This window comes from Parasteatoda tepidariorum, chromosome 3, assembly GCF_982258835.1.
Source record: "Parasteatoda tepidariorum strain Cologne lab strain chromosome 3, Ptep-v5.0, whole genome shotgun sequence".
Taxonomy (NCBI): Eukaryota; Metazoa; Arthropoda; class Arachnida; order Araneae; family Theridiidae; genus Parasteatoda; species Parasteatoda tepidariorum.
Window position 1 is genome coordinate 83,016,331 of NC_141757.1, and position 19,465 is coordinate 83,035,795.

Below are 19,465 nucleotides of genomic sequence, written 5' to 3' on the forward strand. Positions count from 1 at the left end.
AAGATACTGTAATCATATTATGAGAAGAAAAATAAAAACCAGTTAATAACCCTACTGCTTCAAATAGACTTTGATAGGGAAGAATGACACTATATCAGGAAAAAAATATCTGAACTCGGCTTTTTTTTTCTTTCTATTTTTGGCATATTAAGGTAATTTCTTTTTAATATAACCTCAAGTTTTAGAAATATAGAAATTTCCATCAATAAACTATAATGTAGATTTGAATTTCATGCTTTTTTAATCAAAAGGTAGAATTTTAATTAACATTTGCTTTTTGAAAAAAAAGCATGTTTATTTACTTTCTACAGCTATGCAAGTCTATATTAAGACAGCATTAAATATTTACTTTAATCTGTACTTTCAATGTTAGGAATCAAAAGATTTTTAAACATGTAGTTTTAAATGTGTTTAACACACTCCAAGAAAGAAAGTAATTTCGTTAACTAAAATTAATTAATGCAGCAATTTATTTAAAATAAATTTTAAAACTAAGAAAAGAAAATAATAAAAACATCAATAATTTAAAGCACTGTTTTTTAACTTTTAAAATCAATATAATATATATATAAAAATCAGTTGATTTAAATCAATGATTTTTTTAAAAAAATAATTTGATTTTAATCATGATTTAAATCGTGATTTAAATCAAGCTGATTTAAATCAACGAACCCTGGTAAATGCTAAGGATAATTTTGTATTGTGAGCTCCAGCAACCACTACAATCGCTAAGACACCATGGAGGAGATATTTCTGTATCACAATCTGTCGCACCAACTACCAAGGTGCCAAATTGATTTTAAACTCGCAAATTTTCTTTAAAAATATGTTGATGTTAGCCCAGGGGTGGCTACAAGTTATACCTTTCAAGTTAATGCTTTCCGTAATAATTTAGTTAGTTTCTCATAGGTCGTTGCCCGGAAATTGCCACTACTTGGCAATTATTCCGCCATTGATCACGATTCGGAAATCTCCCCTCAATGAATTTAAGCTTTCAAATTTTAAAAAAATAATACATGTAGAAATTTGCTTGTAGAAGTTACACTAGATGTTTTTGTTAGTTTCTCACTGGTCACTGCTGTAAGTTGCCAAGACTTGTGTTTATTCTGCTGCAGATCAAGATACGAAAATCTTCCTGGAATTCTCAGTTAAAAAATATTTTTAAAATTTAATACAAGCAACTATCAGTAAAAAGTAAAAGAGCTTGTACTTTTTCTGACTTACATACCAAATACCACTTTAAGCAATTGTTTTTTACTTCCAGTTCGGATAGAAAGAGTATTAAATTTCTTCTTGTTTATTAGGAATAAATTTCTGATACTCATATTTTAAGATTTAGTGTATTTTAGAATTTATTTAAATACAATATTAATTAAATCTTTTCCGCGGATCGTATCAAAGCACCGTCAAAAATGATCGAATCTGTTCCATCATTTTTTGACGATGATCTAATTCTTATTGAATTTTTTCCAACTAATTAAATCGAATAAATAACAAAACAAAACCGCTCTAATTTCGTAACACGGCGAAGCGCAGAAAAATTTTACAACTTCATATTGTACAATCAACTTCATTCAATAGTTCTCAAAATTAATATTCATTGAATGAACATAAAAAGTTAAATTCATGAATTGACGTTCAATTAAAAGCAATCAGTCAACATTAAGAAGTGCTTCTTACCATAAACAATATAAAATTTTATGAAAGATATATACGAATTTCAAAAATATATTTAGAACTCTTGGAATTTCACATTTCTTGTTTATTGTATTGTAGAATAATGCGACGAGCTCTCTGCGACCTGCGTAAGCTTATAGCTCAGTACCTAGCATACAAAGAAAACTAACGGCATAATCATTTGAGGAAAAGTTAAGATTCCCCAGTCGTGTTTGCCGCATGTTACTGGAAGAAAAGTGTTGCACCAAGCAGACTCCTCAATTTAGCTTTTGACAGGTATAGTCTAAGGAGGGCTTGTCGTACTTTGATTCGATTTTTATTATTTAAGAATCAGAGTGATCAATTAAAAAAAATGATAATAATAATACTATTAATTTGTCAGTCTTTTCAATCCTCGAAACTGTGAGTCAAATTTTTTTTATTCTTTATTACTTTTTATAACTTTCTGTGGTTGAACCTCGTTTTGCAGACGATTGTGATCACACAATCTTCTCCGTGGGTGGTCTACCTCCCAAATACTTTTATCTATTTTCACCTCTTTTTGGAAGTCTTTTTCTCTCATTGAATTTTTGAAGAACTGATATGGGGAGCGTTTCAAACTGATAGCTCACTTTTTATTTATAAGCTTTTAATTTATTACGAAAATTATATTCGCTGTTATTTCGTTCCGTCTGTGTGGCGTAACTACCACTACGAAAATTAAACACCAATTCACTGATATATAAGGCATGCTAACTTGATTCTATCATGAGGTACCTTTTGATAGATGACGGTTGGTATTATATCTGATAACTCCTCCCCCACAGTCTGTATAACTTTTATTTATTTAAATGTTTTGTTTTTTTTGTTTTATTCTTTGAGTTGAAGTAATTTTTAAATATATTATTTCTTTTTTAGCTTTCTTTTCTCGTTTTTTTTTTTACAAAAAGATATTTTAGAACTAAAAATTTCAGCTTCTGAATAGAATGAGTTTAATTAAATCGAGACAATGACGTAAAAAGTCTTCTTAAAATATACAATAAACCATCACAAAATTATCGTTTTCCCCCCTTTTTTACAAAAACTATATCGTATACTAATTTGTAGGCTTAAAAATACATTTACATTAAACATAATGGGTTAAAAAATTTTTATTCCAATAATAGTTTTGGTTGGTTCTAATGCCACTTGCACACGGGCAAGCCTGTTTGGTGAAACCGAGCAAATTTAAGACAGACTGTGCCATTCTTGTTTTTCAGTGGCGCCATTTATGGCCAAGAATTCGACTTCTTTCACATCATACGTCGCACCTGTTTATAAGGCGGACCCATTCATACATCGCCATTCATTCATCCACAGATCGTAATTTTGACCTGAATCAGAGAACGATCGATCTCCAATCCAGTACCCCCAGAGGTTTTGATTTGTTATGGGAATTTTAGCAGAATTTTAGCGTGCATCAGTCACCAACTTCACGGGGAGTCTTCGGCCGGCGGAGTTCGAACCCGTGATTTCTCGGACATGGGCCCAGCACCCTACCGACCAGGCTATACCGGTCTATCAATAGCTTTAACTACCAGCTATTCGATCAAATAGCTGGGATAGTTTGTTATTCCACGGTAAGGGAAAAAATAACTATTACACAGGAACACACATTATCCAAGCATGACCAAACACCTAGCCCTCTTTTTGGGGCTCTAAAACAAACACACAGGGACATAAAAGTATTATCATAATTTCATTTAATTCAATAAACGAAAAAAAAGTAAAATATTCATATGTAGGGTGTTAAGTAATAAAATCCCTTATTGAATATTTTTAATATTCTTCATAAAAATTAAGTGAAAGAATTCATAAATTAGTGAGCAGAATTAATATTTAAGTGAGAAAATACAAACGCCCTCAAAATAAAAGGAATCACTGAGGAAAGAATGCAAGACTGAAAATATTAAAACCAGTCAGATTTCCAGAGGAAATAGAAAGAATAAGAATGGTGATTATTATATACACAATGATTATTATAAACAGTCATAGATGCTTATTTAGATAGTTATAGATGCTCTTTTTAATAAATGCATATTGTTAAAAATATAGAGAAAACATGGAAAGTATTAAAGATTAATGAAAAGAAAATTTATTAAAATAAAATATTTTAAAAAATATTTAAGAAAATATTTTAAAAAATATTTAAGAAAATATTTTTAAAAAGAATTAAAAATATGTACATTAAAAAGCCGGGAAGCAAAATAATTAAAAGATATAATCTCTTCATCAGCTCACACGATTATATCCGCAAAAAGGAGGGCTTTCTAATATTGTAGCAATATAGCCAAGAGCTAAATATATCAATACAATAGTGTGAGGAGCACTCAAAAGATGAAAAGGAAAAAAACTGATTAGGTAAAAAACATATCAAGCAAAAACTGAAAATAAAATGTAACGAAAATGCAGAACAAAACACAAATCGAAATCTATAAAGAGAGTAGCGAATTCAAATGAACTTACACGTACTGAAATCTTTCAAGAATCATCAAGAATGATTTAAAATATTTTCGTCATAAGATTGCCAGGTTACAAAATATGAAAACAATGAAGCAAATGGTGTAGTGTGGATGGTGTTTTCAATAGAAATGTGAACAATAACTATCTCGAGCTCGGCACTTACTCTAGTTCCGGTTAAAAAGTTTACAGCTGCTTACTACATGTTATTCTGATAGGCGATGTTTTCAAACGGATAATTTTGTTTTCAATAAACGAAATAAATTAGATAATTTCTGAGCTCAAATCTGCCATATTTCATTAGATATTAATGTTAATATGTAATTCTGGTGAGTTTGAAGTGAAAATTGTTTTAGTTTAGAGATATATTCTTAAAAAAGGTGACATGGTTTCTAGATTTTGAATAACTCGCTTTTTTGGCAGTCTTGATATGGCCTCTTTCCATAAGTTTATTACTGTTTGTTCTTGTTGCAAGCTGTGCACCATCTTTCGTTAGTGTTAACACTTTTAGTATTGTAAACACCAGTATTGTCAGCATTGTAAACACAAGTAATAAGTAATCAAATACATTGTTTGCAAGAATCTCAAAACACAATGATGCCAAATGGCTTTAAAATATAACGGAAACAGTAACCCGGAAATTTAGGCGGTACCGCGAGCTTGCAGCGTTCCCTAGTGTAGAAAACACCATTCTTACAACAGTATTGAAGCGCGTTTGATTTGTTAGTTATCAAGGATTGGCCAAATAATAGATATGCGCAAGGTGATAATACTATAGCTATTAAATAATATTATAACTATTAAAGTTTATCGACCCAGTCTTGTTTTTTGATTTCCGGAGGGTGAATGGACTCATGGACCTGGTCAAGCTCCGCTAGACCAGTGGGGATGAGAAACAACAATTATTAAAGTTTATAATTAATAATGTTGATACTTAATAATACAATTTTAATGATTTTATATATATATATATATATATATATATATATATATATATATATATATATATATATATATATATATATATATATATATATATATATATATATATATATATATATATATATATATATATATATATATATATATATATATATATAATGGGCAATTCCATATGTGACGGAATGACATTTTGACTTGCAAAATAACAATTAATTGAAGTTTCTATGTATCTAATTTCAAATAAACATTTTTTTTCTCATGCAAAAAAATATTATTGGCATAATGCGCTTCATAAACTAAAGAAACAGGATTTTCTATCTTTTTTACTTTTAATTTTACAAACTTTTAATTTGCGTGACGGAATGACATTTTGGCAACCAAGCTTTCGGCATGCTGCTTAGAACGGGTAGTTTCTGCGAATTTTGCAGCTATTATTTTTCTGAACTATTTTATACTTTTAGTATAATGTGTAAGCAATGTAAAATGTGAATTTGGAAAATTAACCTCAGGTTGGCTAGCAGTTATTAACATCTATTTGCTGTGACGGAATGACCGTGACGGAATGACAAAAAGTTTAGTAGAAGAAAGTCTTCATTTAAAAATTTTTTAATTAATATGTAAATGATAAACAGAATGTAACAGATAAACAGGATTAATTATGTAAGAATTAGTAAAAGTTTCAACAGTTTGAAAATTAGGTTGTCTCTGAAGAGGTTTTATATCTAACTTGCCAATGTCACATCTTATCTTCGTTCTCAGGAAATTTATGCATTATTAAGACATGTGACGGAATGACGTTAAGGAAGTTACTTTTATTTTATACATTATACTTAAAATGATAATGTTTTAAATGTTTAAATTTTGTACTATCTGCATATTTTTATCAAAGTATTGCAAAAGAAAGATACATTTCTTTTATTTTAAAAGTATTTTTCAAGAAAACAATTTGAGCACAAATGTGAACAATTCACTTGTCAGCCATATGATTACTTTAGAATGCTGCCAGATTCAAAAAATTTAAAATTATCGAAAATGAAACGGCAATATGTAGACCTTGGCTATTTTTGAGCATATTTTTAAAATTAAAATATGCAATTCATAAAAAAAAAAAAAATTCACTTAAAAGTTGCATTTTCCCTTCAAATATATTAAAATGAGTTTTATTTCAATTTTTTTATATTGAATACTTCTATTATATAATTATCGATAATAACTTCTTTTCCTATAATGGGTTTCATTACTTATATTTTCCAATTATTATTATTATTATTAAAGTGTTTTTGTTATAGATGGCAGTACTCAAATCTAATTTTTTATTTTAACCATTTATTTTACGCAATAAAGCTAAAAGCCAATGCATTATATTTTTTTCTTCTGAGCAATTTTTGTTAACTGTTAGATTAATCAATCTAATTTTAACTCATTTCTTATTTTATTTTTACTTCATTTTGGTAAGTTTGTTTTCTGTTTTTCTTCTTTCATTTTAAACTCTTACAAATTTTTTTCGTTTTTCGAGACATAGACGCAATGTAAAGAGTGATTTCGATAACATAATTACTTTTTTATTTTGAAATTCAAATATACGCACATTATCTATATACTTCATAGAGAATTGAAAAGAGTTGTAAATCATCAGCAGTCAACAACACCACTTACCTTTTATAGAAGTGCTGGCTTGGGTTTCGTTATATCAACATCGCGAACTTTAAGGCCATGTTGCTATTGGCTGGACCTTATACGATCAACTGGAGTATGAGAACACAAACTGAGAAAAACATTTGAAATATGACATCAATATTTCAGCACTAGTTGATAATGTAGTGTCCAGCCAATTGTAACATAGTCTACAGTTTTTCTGTTCCCCATGTTGTTATAACAAGACCCAGCGCACTTCTTTGAAAGGTATATGAGCATTTCTTGGCTGCTGAGGAGTGAGTTACAAGAAATAGAACACTTATTATTTTATATATATTATAAATCAAAATAAATTAGCTGCTCGACATGAGTCAGATAAATAGCAGCCACTTTGAAAATCGTGAGCTATCCAACCACTACATAAAAGAAAAACATCCACGAAAATGGAAAACGAAATGGATTTTTTTTTAAACTTCGATAATTATTATTATTAATTATCATTATATACAATTAATATTACATATTAGTTATTAAAAATTATTTTAGCCTTATTAAATAAAAAATACCGTTTGATATTTTGAGTTCTATTCAATATATTCCAGGAAATAAATATTGAGTTATGGTATTAAATTCTTCTTTAATAATGAATTTTAAGATTCTTAGCTTTAGTGTGAAATTATTTCCAAGCTTATTCAACAGAATTTATTAGCATCTTTTATACTGTGACTACAGATATTCCTTTTTAGGCGTTACTAAAACAGTTTCTACTTAATACGCAATTTTTATAAGGATCTCCTTACTACTATCTCTTCTTAAATGATGATAAATCTTATATGCCACAGAAATAATATAAAATTTATCTTGCTTTCATTGATAAACTCGGAATCTGAACAAGTGTTGCTTTTACAGTGTACTTTTTAATATCAGGAAGATTAAAAAAATAAAATGTTGTCACTATTTATTTTACTTTAATTTTAAATTTATTTACTGGTTTTCTCCGTGCAAATATTTTTTTTCGAGATAATAATAATAATACGGCTAAAAATTCTGCATGTAATATGCGGGAAATTATTTAAACTTAAGATATCATCCAGTACAGAGTTCCATTTTTAATGTATAAGCACTCTAGTTAATCTAATAATGTCGAAATATTGATTGACTGTGAATTTCTTGTAGTAATAATATGGCGACAAATTCTGCTTGTGGATAAGTAGTTAAGAAATACTAATTATTTTATTTGTCATCAAGCTCGGAGCTTTACTTGAGGTTTAAACACTCTAGCGTTTCAGAAAATGATCAAAGTTTTTATCAGCGATCAATTAACTTAACAATAATATGGTAATTAATTCTAACTATAGCTATCAGGGAATAATTAAAACTTGCATTTTCGTCAAGAACGAAGGTACCTTTATAATGTACCTATAGTTAATCATAAATTGGTCAGAAATTTGGCGGGCTTTAAATTTCTTTTGACAATAATTTCGTGATAAATTCTGCTTGTAGCAGTCGGGAAATGGTTGCAAATAGAATTGTAATCAACTATAGAGCTTCAGTTAAAATATTAGTTCTCTAGATAATTTTATTCTGGTTAGTAATTTTTCGTGGACGATGAATTCTCTTTGACGGTTACAACGCTATAAATTTTGTTGGCAACCTACGGAAATCTTGCATTGACACCGTACACTGAGTTTCAGTACGGTTTTGATAGCTAGGCCTAAACTGAAAGCAAGCTAAATTTTGATCGCAAGATTCCATCGACACAAACATATATATAACGAAATTCTATCGCAAACACTGCAAGACTCCACCGAGTTAGCAATGTAACAAAATAAAAAGGATATTTCGATTGCATAATTCCATCATCACAAACGTACATACATCGAAATTCTATCGCAAACATTGCAAGATTCCATTGAGTTAATAAAAATCAAATGCAATCAAAATAAAAAGTATATTTTGATTGCACGATTCCCTCGGCACAAGCATACATACATCGAAATTCTATCGCAAACATAGCAAGATTCCTTCGAGTTAGCAATATAACAAGATAAGAAGGATATTTTGATTAAGTTAAAAAATATTCATATAAGTGATAAAAAATATATTAACAAAAATAATAAAAATAACATTAACCAATCAAAATTTGTAAAATTATCCAAAGTTTGCTCTTCTTATTAAAATGCTACTTCATTTAAGTTTCATTATTAACGTATTTTTGACTCAAAAATCGCATAACACTTAAAAAAAAAGAAAATAATAATAATAAATAAGTAAAATATTGAAGTTACAATAAAAATCAATGTGCCAGCTATAAGTTTTCAGCCAGGAAGGTTAAAAGCGAGATTGGAAAAAAGCGTCTCATCCCATTCCACTATCTTTCTCTTTCTCAACCTCGCCATTTCGGACAATTTTGAAGCTATTGTCGAAACTCTCTAACTAAAAGTTAGATTAAAGGAACTCAATTTCCTGCCGGTGAAAACGCACACGATAAGTGTATATAAGACGGCAATATTAAAACGAATTTAATTTTTTTTTTCAAAGAATGAACAGTTAGATACGCTAATATTTTTCTGTTCAAAGTTAGTTTTTAAATGCTGAAAAGTACACATCTTTTGAGCATAAACTAAAGCTACAGCGTTGTTCTGTTATTCTTCACAGCTGCATCTCTTCAAAAAATTAGGAATTATTCTTGAACTTAGTTTCTTGGCCATTCTGTTTTTTTAAAAAAAAGAGATCTCTTTATGTTATTTACAAATACAAGAGAGAAAATATCGAGGGTAAAGTATCTTCGATAATTGTGATAACAATTAAAAACATTAGCTTCTTTCGATCGTATTCCTTGTAGATGTATAAGCCCTTAACTCTTTCATCACGAAGAACGAGTTAACTCGTCTTCCAGGGGTATTCGCTGTGCTCTAAAAACGAGATAACTCGTCTTCCAGGGGTATTCGCTGTGCTCTAAAAACGAGATAACTCGTCTTTTAGGAATATTTGCTGTGTGTGCTCGAGACTAGATATCTCGTCCTGAGCACAAAGTTTTTCTATATTATAGTAGCTTTTCTGGCGGCTTACTTACTTACATTTAGAATAGAATATTATTTTCATTTTATTATTTTTATGCCTGTAAACACAAAGTTGCAATTGCAATTGATTATAATTTTTTTAATTTAAATAAACAAGTTATGCATATGCGTTTCATTTCAATTTTAGCTCAAAAGGTGAAACAAAGGCGTGCTTTTGTCGCAATGAAAGTATTAAAGCTTTTTTTTTTAAAAAAAATAAAAAAACTTAAACTGTAGAATGTTTACTTCTTTTTTAATATCCATAGCAATTGACAGGGATTTTCACTTCATAAATTTTAAAACAAATAATATGTGAACTGGATTAATGTCTTCAAAATGTATGCAGAGACATTTAAAGAGAATAAATACAAGAATTAGTTTTTATCTAACGACATTTGAGAATACAAAATCCATTTTTGCATTTAATTCTGCGTCCCGATATACAGAAATGTTTTCTCACAAATACTTCAACAAAATAATACTTAGCAATCTTACTGAGCATTGCTTAATAATAAATTAAGACACAAGAAGCGAAAATAATTAATTATGGTAGAAAAATTATACTTTTTTGCAACTTAACGCATAATTGACAGAATATCAACAAAACACAAAAAACCATTTTGTTGATGAAAATGTCAACGGCAGTCAACGATTTTCATTGCGTTTTTTAAGCCAGTGATCAGTGGTGTTGCAATTCCAAACTTTTTAGTTTTTGCGAAGTCGCTGTCGCTGGGACCAAGCATCGTTTATTCTGGCAGCTTTGCTTATTTGGAATTTTGTAGAATACAGAATAATTTTTTTAAGTCTTCTAAATAAATTAAGAACCTTAATGTAAGTTTTTTTTTTGCAATAAAACATCATAATGAATGGTAGTTTATAGCGTTAAAATTATTTTATAATTTCAAAAAATTAAAGCGATCGGAACTTGAAAATAGCTTTTATAAGAAATAGTAAATTTTTTTAATCAAAATTAAAATTTTATAATGATAGGCTAAGATTGTTTAAAATATACTCCGACCCTAAAATGTGTATAAAAATAACTTGAGGTGAGATTTTGCAACTCGACAAAAATTTACACAAACATTTGAATGAGCACATATTTGAAATGAAATACATACTATATAGTTCTGCTTATTCTATTTTACGAAATGAACTATTATTTTCCGACAAATAAATGAATAATACAATTTTTCAGGCAAATGCAAATTTTTCATAAAAGCAACCTGAGTAAATGGAATGGTTCATTGAAATGTTAAGTTGTACTTCGTTCTCAAATAAAATTTATTTCTTACGAAATGTTTTCAAACATATTTGATGACCCTCGCTTAAACTTTTTACTAGCAACTTTCAATAAAATTGTAGGAATGTATCATCTCAATTATATTTTAAGAGGTAATCGAAATGTTAAACAAATAAAAATAATTTAAATAATAAATAAAAATAACTCCAGAGTTTTCGGAGTTTTAATCCCGGAATCAAAATTATCAAATTTCGAAAATTGGGAATAAATATTACGTAGAATATTTCCTAGTATTACGCAGCGTAAAAAATAGAATAGTTAACCATAACTATAACGCAATTAAAAAATATTGTTAATCTAAGGACTGCATTGATATAGCTTTTTCCTATCCTCAATGTGCAGACAGAACATGGAGGCACGAAATTAGGTCCAACTTTTTTACAATAATTTATGAAATTAAATGAAAATCAAATTCAACTAGACAAAAAAGAAAGTACTTCTAATAAAATTTGCTATAATTGAAATTTTAATTAAAGTTCGTCCAACTTAGAATAGTAATGAAGATTTACGAACAAGGTTGCTCGCGTAGATCTTTTACATTCTGATTAAATTTAGTGTATTCTTACTTTTAGTTCAAGAAATGATGGACTTCGACCCAAGTAATATGAATAATGAAGAATTCAATCCACTGGTATATATTCATAAATACGTTAGAAATTGTCCCTTACAGCAGGTACTGACAAAAAAGAATAATCTTGATAAGGAAATTCAATCGTTGGACGCGGACATAAAAGGACTTCTTTACGACAACTACGCTAAAATATTCTCTGCCTCGAATGTTATTACCAGAATGACGAAGAAAATGGATGAAATGGCCACGGATATTCAAATTTTGGAATCCAATGTAACCACCTTGAAAGACACCAGTGAGAATATTTTGTTGTCTTTACAGGCATCCAAACAGAAACTTCGCGTACTCATCAAGCGCAAAAACAATTTCGCAAAACTAGAAGCGTTGGAGAATCTTGTGCCTTCGTTGGAAAAACTAATCAAAGCAGGTGAATATAACGAAGTTGTGAGGCAATACTTAAAAATAGAGAAGGCCTTAGAGGAATATCAGTCTCTTCCAAGTATTGCAAGTATAAAAGACAAAACGGGAAGAGTCATTGACAAATTGAAAACAAAAATACTTGACGAACTGGGTGGGGATATTTATTGCTGGAAAGACATTTCGGCTCGAATTGAATTAATTTTGATTTTGGGGGAAGACAAAAGCGTCACCTTCGAAGCATTTCTCAAGAAAGATTGGATTTGATATTTGCTCATTTTGACAGCGAGTTCGACACATTAGAAAGCGAAGTGGAACTGTCATCAGAAAACAAAAGAATTGCGCTGTTGTGTGATTTCAATTCAAAAACAATGGATGTTTTAACTATGATTTATATGACAACGAAAAATACTTTTTTAGAAAACTGCTTGGGCCACTCCGCCCTGTGGGTTAGTAAGGCACTTGAGAATTTTTTGGTTGATAATGTAAAGAAACTTCTAACAAGACTTCGACACTATTTCAAAATATATTTCACTTTTATGGATGATCATCATTTTGCTCATGTTTTGGATATTCTGTATCGTAGGTTTCATACATTCTTCTTGTCTTCGGAAAAATTACCAATATTTAAGCATAATTCAGAATTCGTGATTGATATTTGTCGAGATCGCTGCAATCATCATTTTAACAACATGGTACTCACTTTTGATACTCTGCTCGTTAAGTATGACGAGAGACTCAAGCGTGAGATGCGTTTAATGGATGCCTTTATTTGGTTCGAAGACAGCTATCTGAAGATTTATAGAGGTGTCCAGTCTTTTTTAAAGCATTACATCAAGCCGGAGTTCAAGTACAGCAAGGATATCCAGTTCAAAGAAATTTTTCACCCAACTTTAATTAAAGAAGTCTTCGTAAAGTTTATGGAGCATTATTTACACGTTATTCCTCAAAAATATCATTATTCTCCCGCTTTTATTATATCACTTTCAAAATACACTCTACAGATGTCTGAATCTAGGCAAATATCAGAAGCATCTTTATCTGTACAGTTTAAATGCTTAGCAAAAGAATTGTTGAATAATTACGTGGAAACTAGAGTGAGTGTGATGACTCAAATGCTCAAGAATAGCATTGCTAATAAGTCATGGACTGACACGAAAATGCCCAAGAGGGTCAGCCCAGTTATTCGTAGAATTTTGGATGAATTTGCTATTATACTTCGTGAAGTACAAACTTTTTTTTATGATTCTAACAACAAGTTGCCTGAGTCGCTTAATGCCTCAGACCCGAAATCTCTACTCTCGGTGCAGCACTACACAAATCCAAATTTAGATTCCAATGTTGTGATTACCCAGATGTTGTTTCGTGAATCGCCTGTTTACTCAAAAGAAGTTGAATTCAGGAACGATTCCATCCTGTCCTGCATCATGAAGAGGATGCTGAAGTCGTTGCTGGAACTCGTACGACAGAAAACATTCAACCGATTCGGCATGCAGCAAATCCAAGTCGATGTGTTCTGCCTACAATCGTGTATTATGGAGAAGGATTTTATCTCGCTCTATGATGACATAATTTCCAGTTACTACAGCAGGTGCTTCGACCCAGAACTCATGAATCCTCATGTTGTTTCTGCAATCTTACAGGAAATTTAACACTTCTTGACATTTTCAGTAATGAACAGTACTTTCAAATTATATAAAGCGTCATTCCTCTGATCATCGTTGAACGAATGAGAAAACAAATGGGTTCACCGATGGAAATGTGTTCAGATTGTTTTTTCTATATTTTGCTTTTATATGGCTAAGTCAAATAAACGCTTGAGTGTACAGTGTGCAAAATGAAAAAAGAACGATATCACCCTGAATAACTTTCATTCTAATGATAGGATTTGCCCAAAATTATCTTAATATTTTCTGGACGTGACTTCAACAAGTTTGCTAATTAACTAGTGCTAACTATAAATTAAATTGCAATATATATATATATATATATATATATATATATATATATATATATATATATATATATATATATATATATATATATATATATATATATATATATATATATATATATATATATATATATATATATATATATATATATATATATATATATATATATATATATATATATATATATATATATATATATATATATATATATATAGTTTAGTCAGGAAAGTGGTTGAAAGTTTGCTTCCCTTAATGCTAATTTCCATTTTTGCAAAACTTTAAAACTAATTTACGTATTTGAAAAATTGTACTCACTCACGAAACTCGTTTGCCCAAAAATTGATTTGTGCAAAAATAATTTCTAATAACAATTTATTATTTAATTTAATACTGGACAAAAAAATTTTGAATTATGAGCCCTGATTTTCCTTTGTACCATACACATTTTTCTACAGTTAATTCAATTTTTCATTCTATCATTTTCTTTTCTTTATGAAATAGAAGCTAAAAAAATTAAAATTAAATATTTTATAAAAATATAATTTGGTGGCAATGAAAAAATATTTAAATGGAACTATTAATACTTAAATTTGGTAAACTTACAAGGAACTTGACTTATGCAAGCCTAGCGTAAATTTCATTCAAGACTTTTCGTTGTCGTAGATTCGATATCGTTTTCCTTTTCTAATTGGATACCTGCAAGTGACGTAGTGTGGGTATCTCGATTATGATTGGTTATTGAAGCATGTGCATTTGTTAACATTAGCAACTGTTCTTTCCATGCTATTTCGTGTAATCCAACCCTGTCAAGTATCAATTCTCTTAAGTGACACATTCTATAAATTTTACACAATGATTATTTTATAAAGATTTCAATTCTTTCACTATATATTTCTTACTTAACACAAAAACAGGCATGAAGCAAAGTAGAACATAACAAATTAATAATTATGCATCCAGTTGCCAGGTGCGCAGAACAAAAATATATCACAGTAATAATAAAATACATAAACAAATGATAAATCTTAAGTTAAGTGAAATACATAGACGAGAAAGAATTAGATTTCAACAAATTCGAAGTGTGATATGTCTCTGTATCTAATTAACTTCACGTTAATTAACATCTTAATTTATGCGGAGAAACTTAACTCAACTTTAACTCGCCATTTTTCTTATAAACGATCAACTGATACGTGATGGATGAGAGCTTTCGCCTTTCAATGAGGTGACCGGGTTCGAATCCCAGAGACGGCTTGTCGATATGAAATCCGTATCCGGCTTGCATCGATCACAGTGCTGACGTAAAATATCCTCAGTGGTCGACGGATTATGGGTTAGAGTCCCCTTGCCATCAGGCTAACCGTGGGAGGTTTTCGTGGTTTCCCTCTATATGTAATGCGGGTTAGTTCCATTAAAAAGTTATCCTTGAAGGCAAATTTCTCCCAATACTTGATCCAGGAGTTCCCTTTTCTTCTGGATTGGGTTCAAAATTACAAGTCTACGGAGTTGAACATTAGAAATCGCAATCCCAAAAAATTGGGTTGGCTGTTCAACGACGGTTATAAAGCAATCAACTGGTACTGACGTCATTGGTAACGTGTGGGTATGTGTGATATTCTTCTTAAAGTGCAAGTACCCAATTATAAAATAATGTTTCCTTTTAAACGAAAAAATATTTTTGTAAAAGGTTTCTTTATATCGGCGTAAACCAAACTTTTGTGATATCAACAACGATTATTTGAAATATTTTTGATGTTTCAAAAGTCACCACGAAAAATATAAAGAACTGTCAAATACGTAACCAAAATTTTTAAGCGTCTTAAAATATCTCAGTATCTTATGTATCATAACGTCCTCATAGCAACTCAGTTTTAAAAAAAAAATTTTAACCGCCTGGTCACGTGTGGCTCACAGAACTATTCAACCAATTACTTCATTATATTTTTATATTTTTGAAATTCCTTTTTTATTCTACCACGTAGATTTTTTCTCTCGATAATATACTGATCTATTTTGTCTTATTTTTATTTGTAATTAAAGCTCTCTTTAAACTATCACTGGCTCTAAGTTATTTTCAATTTTTTTTTCGAGTATCAGAACTAAAACCAGTTAGCTGATTAGAATTTAAGAGCATTTTCTATATTAAAATTATTCGGTGAAAAACGTCTAATTGAACGTATTAAATAAGTGCACCCTTTTTCTCTAAGAATGAACAAAGAAATTATTTATTCATTTTATTTTTTATAATTTGTTTGAATTGGGGAAAATAAATACATATTAGTGCAACTTCAAAAACCACAACTGCTTGCCTTGTTTTTTAAATGAACAAATTCGAACCGCTATTTTCGACGTTTAAACTTATGTGTATATTAGCCTTATATTACACCGTTAACTTTTAAAAAAGCTGCTCTTTTAAAAAAAAGATATTGAAATAATTTACTTTTGTTAACATTATTTTCCAACTTTAGCACAATTCACAAGATATTATTCTAATATATTTTTTTATCAGGAAAACGCCTTATTTTGTTAAAGAGCGAATCCTAAAAATTGAAGTTTGTGAAAAGATTCCAAACCCATGCTATTTTTAGAATCATCATCTGATTAGAAATATATGTAATAAGAAAAGCGAAATTTGTAAACCTATTTTGATAAAAAAAAATACAGTTAACATACCTTTTTACAGAAACTATAGATACAAGTTTTTCCTATTTTTGTCGTAAGAGGATAAGAATGATATTGCTCCAAGGAACCTTCTGTCCTTTGAAATAACTGTCCTTTGATTCTTGGTGCTAGGGGACACTCAATTTTCTCAATCGACTTTTGAAGTTTCAACTGTATACGGAATTTTTTTGACGTCCATAAAAAGAAACTTTTAAGGCTAGCAGTAAAAAAATGGTACTATATTGATTTTTTTAGGAAGTAATGACTAATTATTATTTTTTCAATTTAAGAGCCTATACCATTAACTCTACTAAAACTTATTTTAATATCGCGTGAAGTAATTTAATATACTGTGTTACTAAATGAATGATCCCAAGAAACTAAGTCAAGAAGATAAGAACTTCACTGACCTTAAAAAATTATGAAAATGACAATAAAAAATTACGTATTTTGAGCATTCAAACGTAAGACAAGTTTGTAAATTAAGGAGGAAAAGCAAAGAAATCCTAGTAGCGATTTTTGGTGGTAAATGTATTTTTGGTAATCGTAATTGAAGAATATGTTGTGGATCAATTTATGCTGAATTTACGAAAATAAGTTTTAGAATGTATTGAACCATCAGGATACTATTTACAAGTCATCTTTATACAAAGAAAACCATGTAACCTAAATAATTAGCAGAATGAAGCAAATTTTTAACTAATGAATTCTACAATATACAATATATTATTACAACATGTTATTCCTAAACATCATACTTCGATGTTCTTAAAATGCCACTTAACTCTTACCAATTTCCATAGTTATAGAAAATATCGTAAGTTGTATAAAACCTCGTGATTGTGCATTAGAATTACCATGCCCTCTACATTTTGTTTAGGAACTTTTTATTGTTGTTTCGTTTAACTCGTATTAACTAAAGACTCGATCAACGCTGTAAAAATGATTATTCCTGAAATTTTGTAGGTAGTTATAATAAGTTATTTATTTTAGTATGAAATCTTTATGTATATGATGTAAAAACAACGTAAATACATAAATAATGTCAGATAAAAAGTTCATGTGTTCGAATTCTAAAAGCTTGGAAAATCATAAATAATTTATAAATCATTTCAAATTTTCTTTCCAAAGGAGATTAAGAAAAACAATCGTTGTTTTTGAGTCAGAAATTAGCTAAAACATGTCTATTAACAGAAACTCTTCGAGGTATTTTTCTATTAACTATTAATAAATAAACGTCTCTGGAATTAAAAATGTTTCTTCTAGAGCTGATGCAGAGATTGGGAGAAAGGTTTTAGTTTCAGTCAGACGAGTTTGTTTTTTATGCTATGACAGTTTCAAGCTATTATGTCTGTTGATATGCTATACATTGTGAATAGGATGAGTAACTGGAGATAAAATTTATAGAAGAACATGGAAATAAATCCTTACAACTTTGAAGGAAGAAAGTCTGAAAGCAAAAAGAAATATTTAAGCACGAGACTTACTGTCCAACAAAAGATAGAAACAGATTTTGGAGCCTTGTGTTTCTGGTGTGGGTAGAGATTCTACTGGGTTGGGAGGATCCCATCATGCTTGAACTCTGATTGACTGTCATCCATCTTTTCAGGACTTTCAGGGATATTTCGTTGCAAAGTAATCGCAGCATTTAGTCGGCGTTTTCTTTGGGGTGAACAATCGTTATTGTTACTAGTTGAAGAGTTGTCAGACGACGGGTTTGGAAGTTCGGTTCCGTTCGTTAATTCGGCGAAGGATAACTGGGTGGAGGTTTTGATCTTCTTATTAGTAATCTGTTCTGTTGAACTTGCCCTTGTTTAACCTGGGTTATCATTTTGATTAGAGAGGCTGTTAATTATTGAAAGAAAGATTGAAATTCTTTTATAGTCACAAATTTGGCTGATGAAAATCAGATCCAGCGATTTGTGCATGTGTTTTTTGTTAGTTCTGGAATGATGAAGGTGCTTGGCCTCTATTGTTGTAATGTGGTTTTCAGCTTTTAGTTTGCGAATTTTTACTTTTTTGATAAATACAAAAATTGGGCATATGTGCTGGGATGAGCTTTATAACACCTAGTGCGGCATTATATTTTAAAGGGTTATTTTGGAAGGTTCTGTGTATGGTTAGTTGCCCACATCGGGTACATACTTTGTCCCGTAAACAAGTTCGAGTTGGATTGTCAGTGACCATTACTGTAGATGATGTTGTTAATCTGATTACAACTGTTTCAGTTAAGCGTAATTATTTCAAGAACTTATAGTTTGGTATCGAACGTTTTTTCTGTTGCTAAAGAATCTAAAGCTATTTCTAACTCTATTCCTCTAACTAGAAATTTGGTGAAAATCTGTTTAAGATTTTTACTTTCACTGGTATGCCTAGAATTTCGGTCAACGAAGTTGCTTAAATAGAAGTGTTCAGTAATATTCATGCCAAAACTAAGCTGATTATGACGTCTGAATTTTAAATTATCAATTGATTCTTTAAGTTTTAAATCCAATTGTTGGCTCAATAAAAATAACACAATTTTGAACCAAATTTAATTTTTCTTCAATTAGTATTTCCGCTCAACTCATCATCCGGTGTTGGTCATTAGAAAAGCCATGCTTAAGTTTTTCTGTCCTTATGGTTCAGTTTCAATATAATAATAAATCATTTTTACTTGCAGCAAATCCAAGATATCTACTTACGTTAGCAAAGTTGAAAACGACTTACTCCTTAGGTATGAAATTCAATAAAGAAGATAGTAAATTCAATGCAGAAAAGAAACACG

General features: G+C 29.8%; 1 protein-coding gene across 10 annotated transcripts in view; it reads right to left on the reverse strand.

Moving 5' to 3' along the window:
• LOC107447980 (uncharacterized) overlaps positions 1–18,442 on the reverse strand; it is a 57,592-nt gene extending 39,150 nt beyond the window's left edge. For 3 of the 10 annotated variants that reach the window (XR_011637002.2, XM_071182296.2, XM_071182291.2), the window contains exon 1: positions 1,681–1,834. Coding sequence is in view for 5 of the 10 variants with exons in the window: in XM_087159704.1 (XP_087015830.1) it covers positions 18,186–18,346 (161 nt within the window). In the remaining 5 variants the exon portion in view is untranslated. Of the gene's footprint in view, positions 1–1,224; positions 1,341–1,680; positions 1,843–18,185 lie in introns of those variants that run through there. The other 7 variants (XR_015432618.1, XM_087159704.1, XM_087159705.1 and 4 more) reach the window with 7 other exon arrangements.
• Between the last annotated feature and the right edge of the window lie 1,023 nt (positions 18,443–19,465).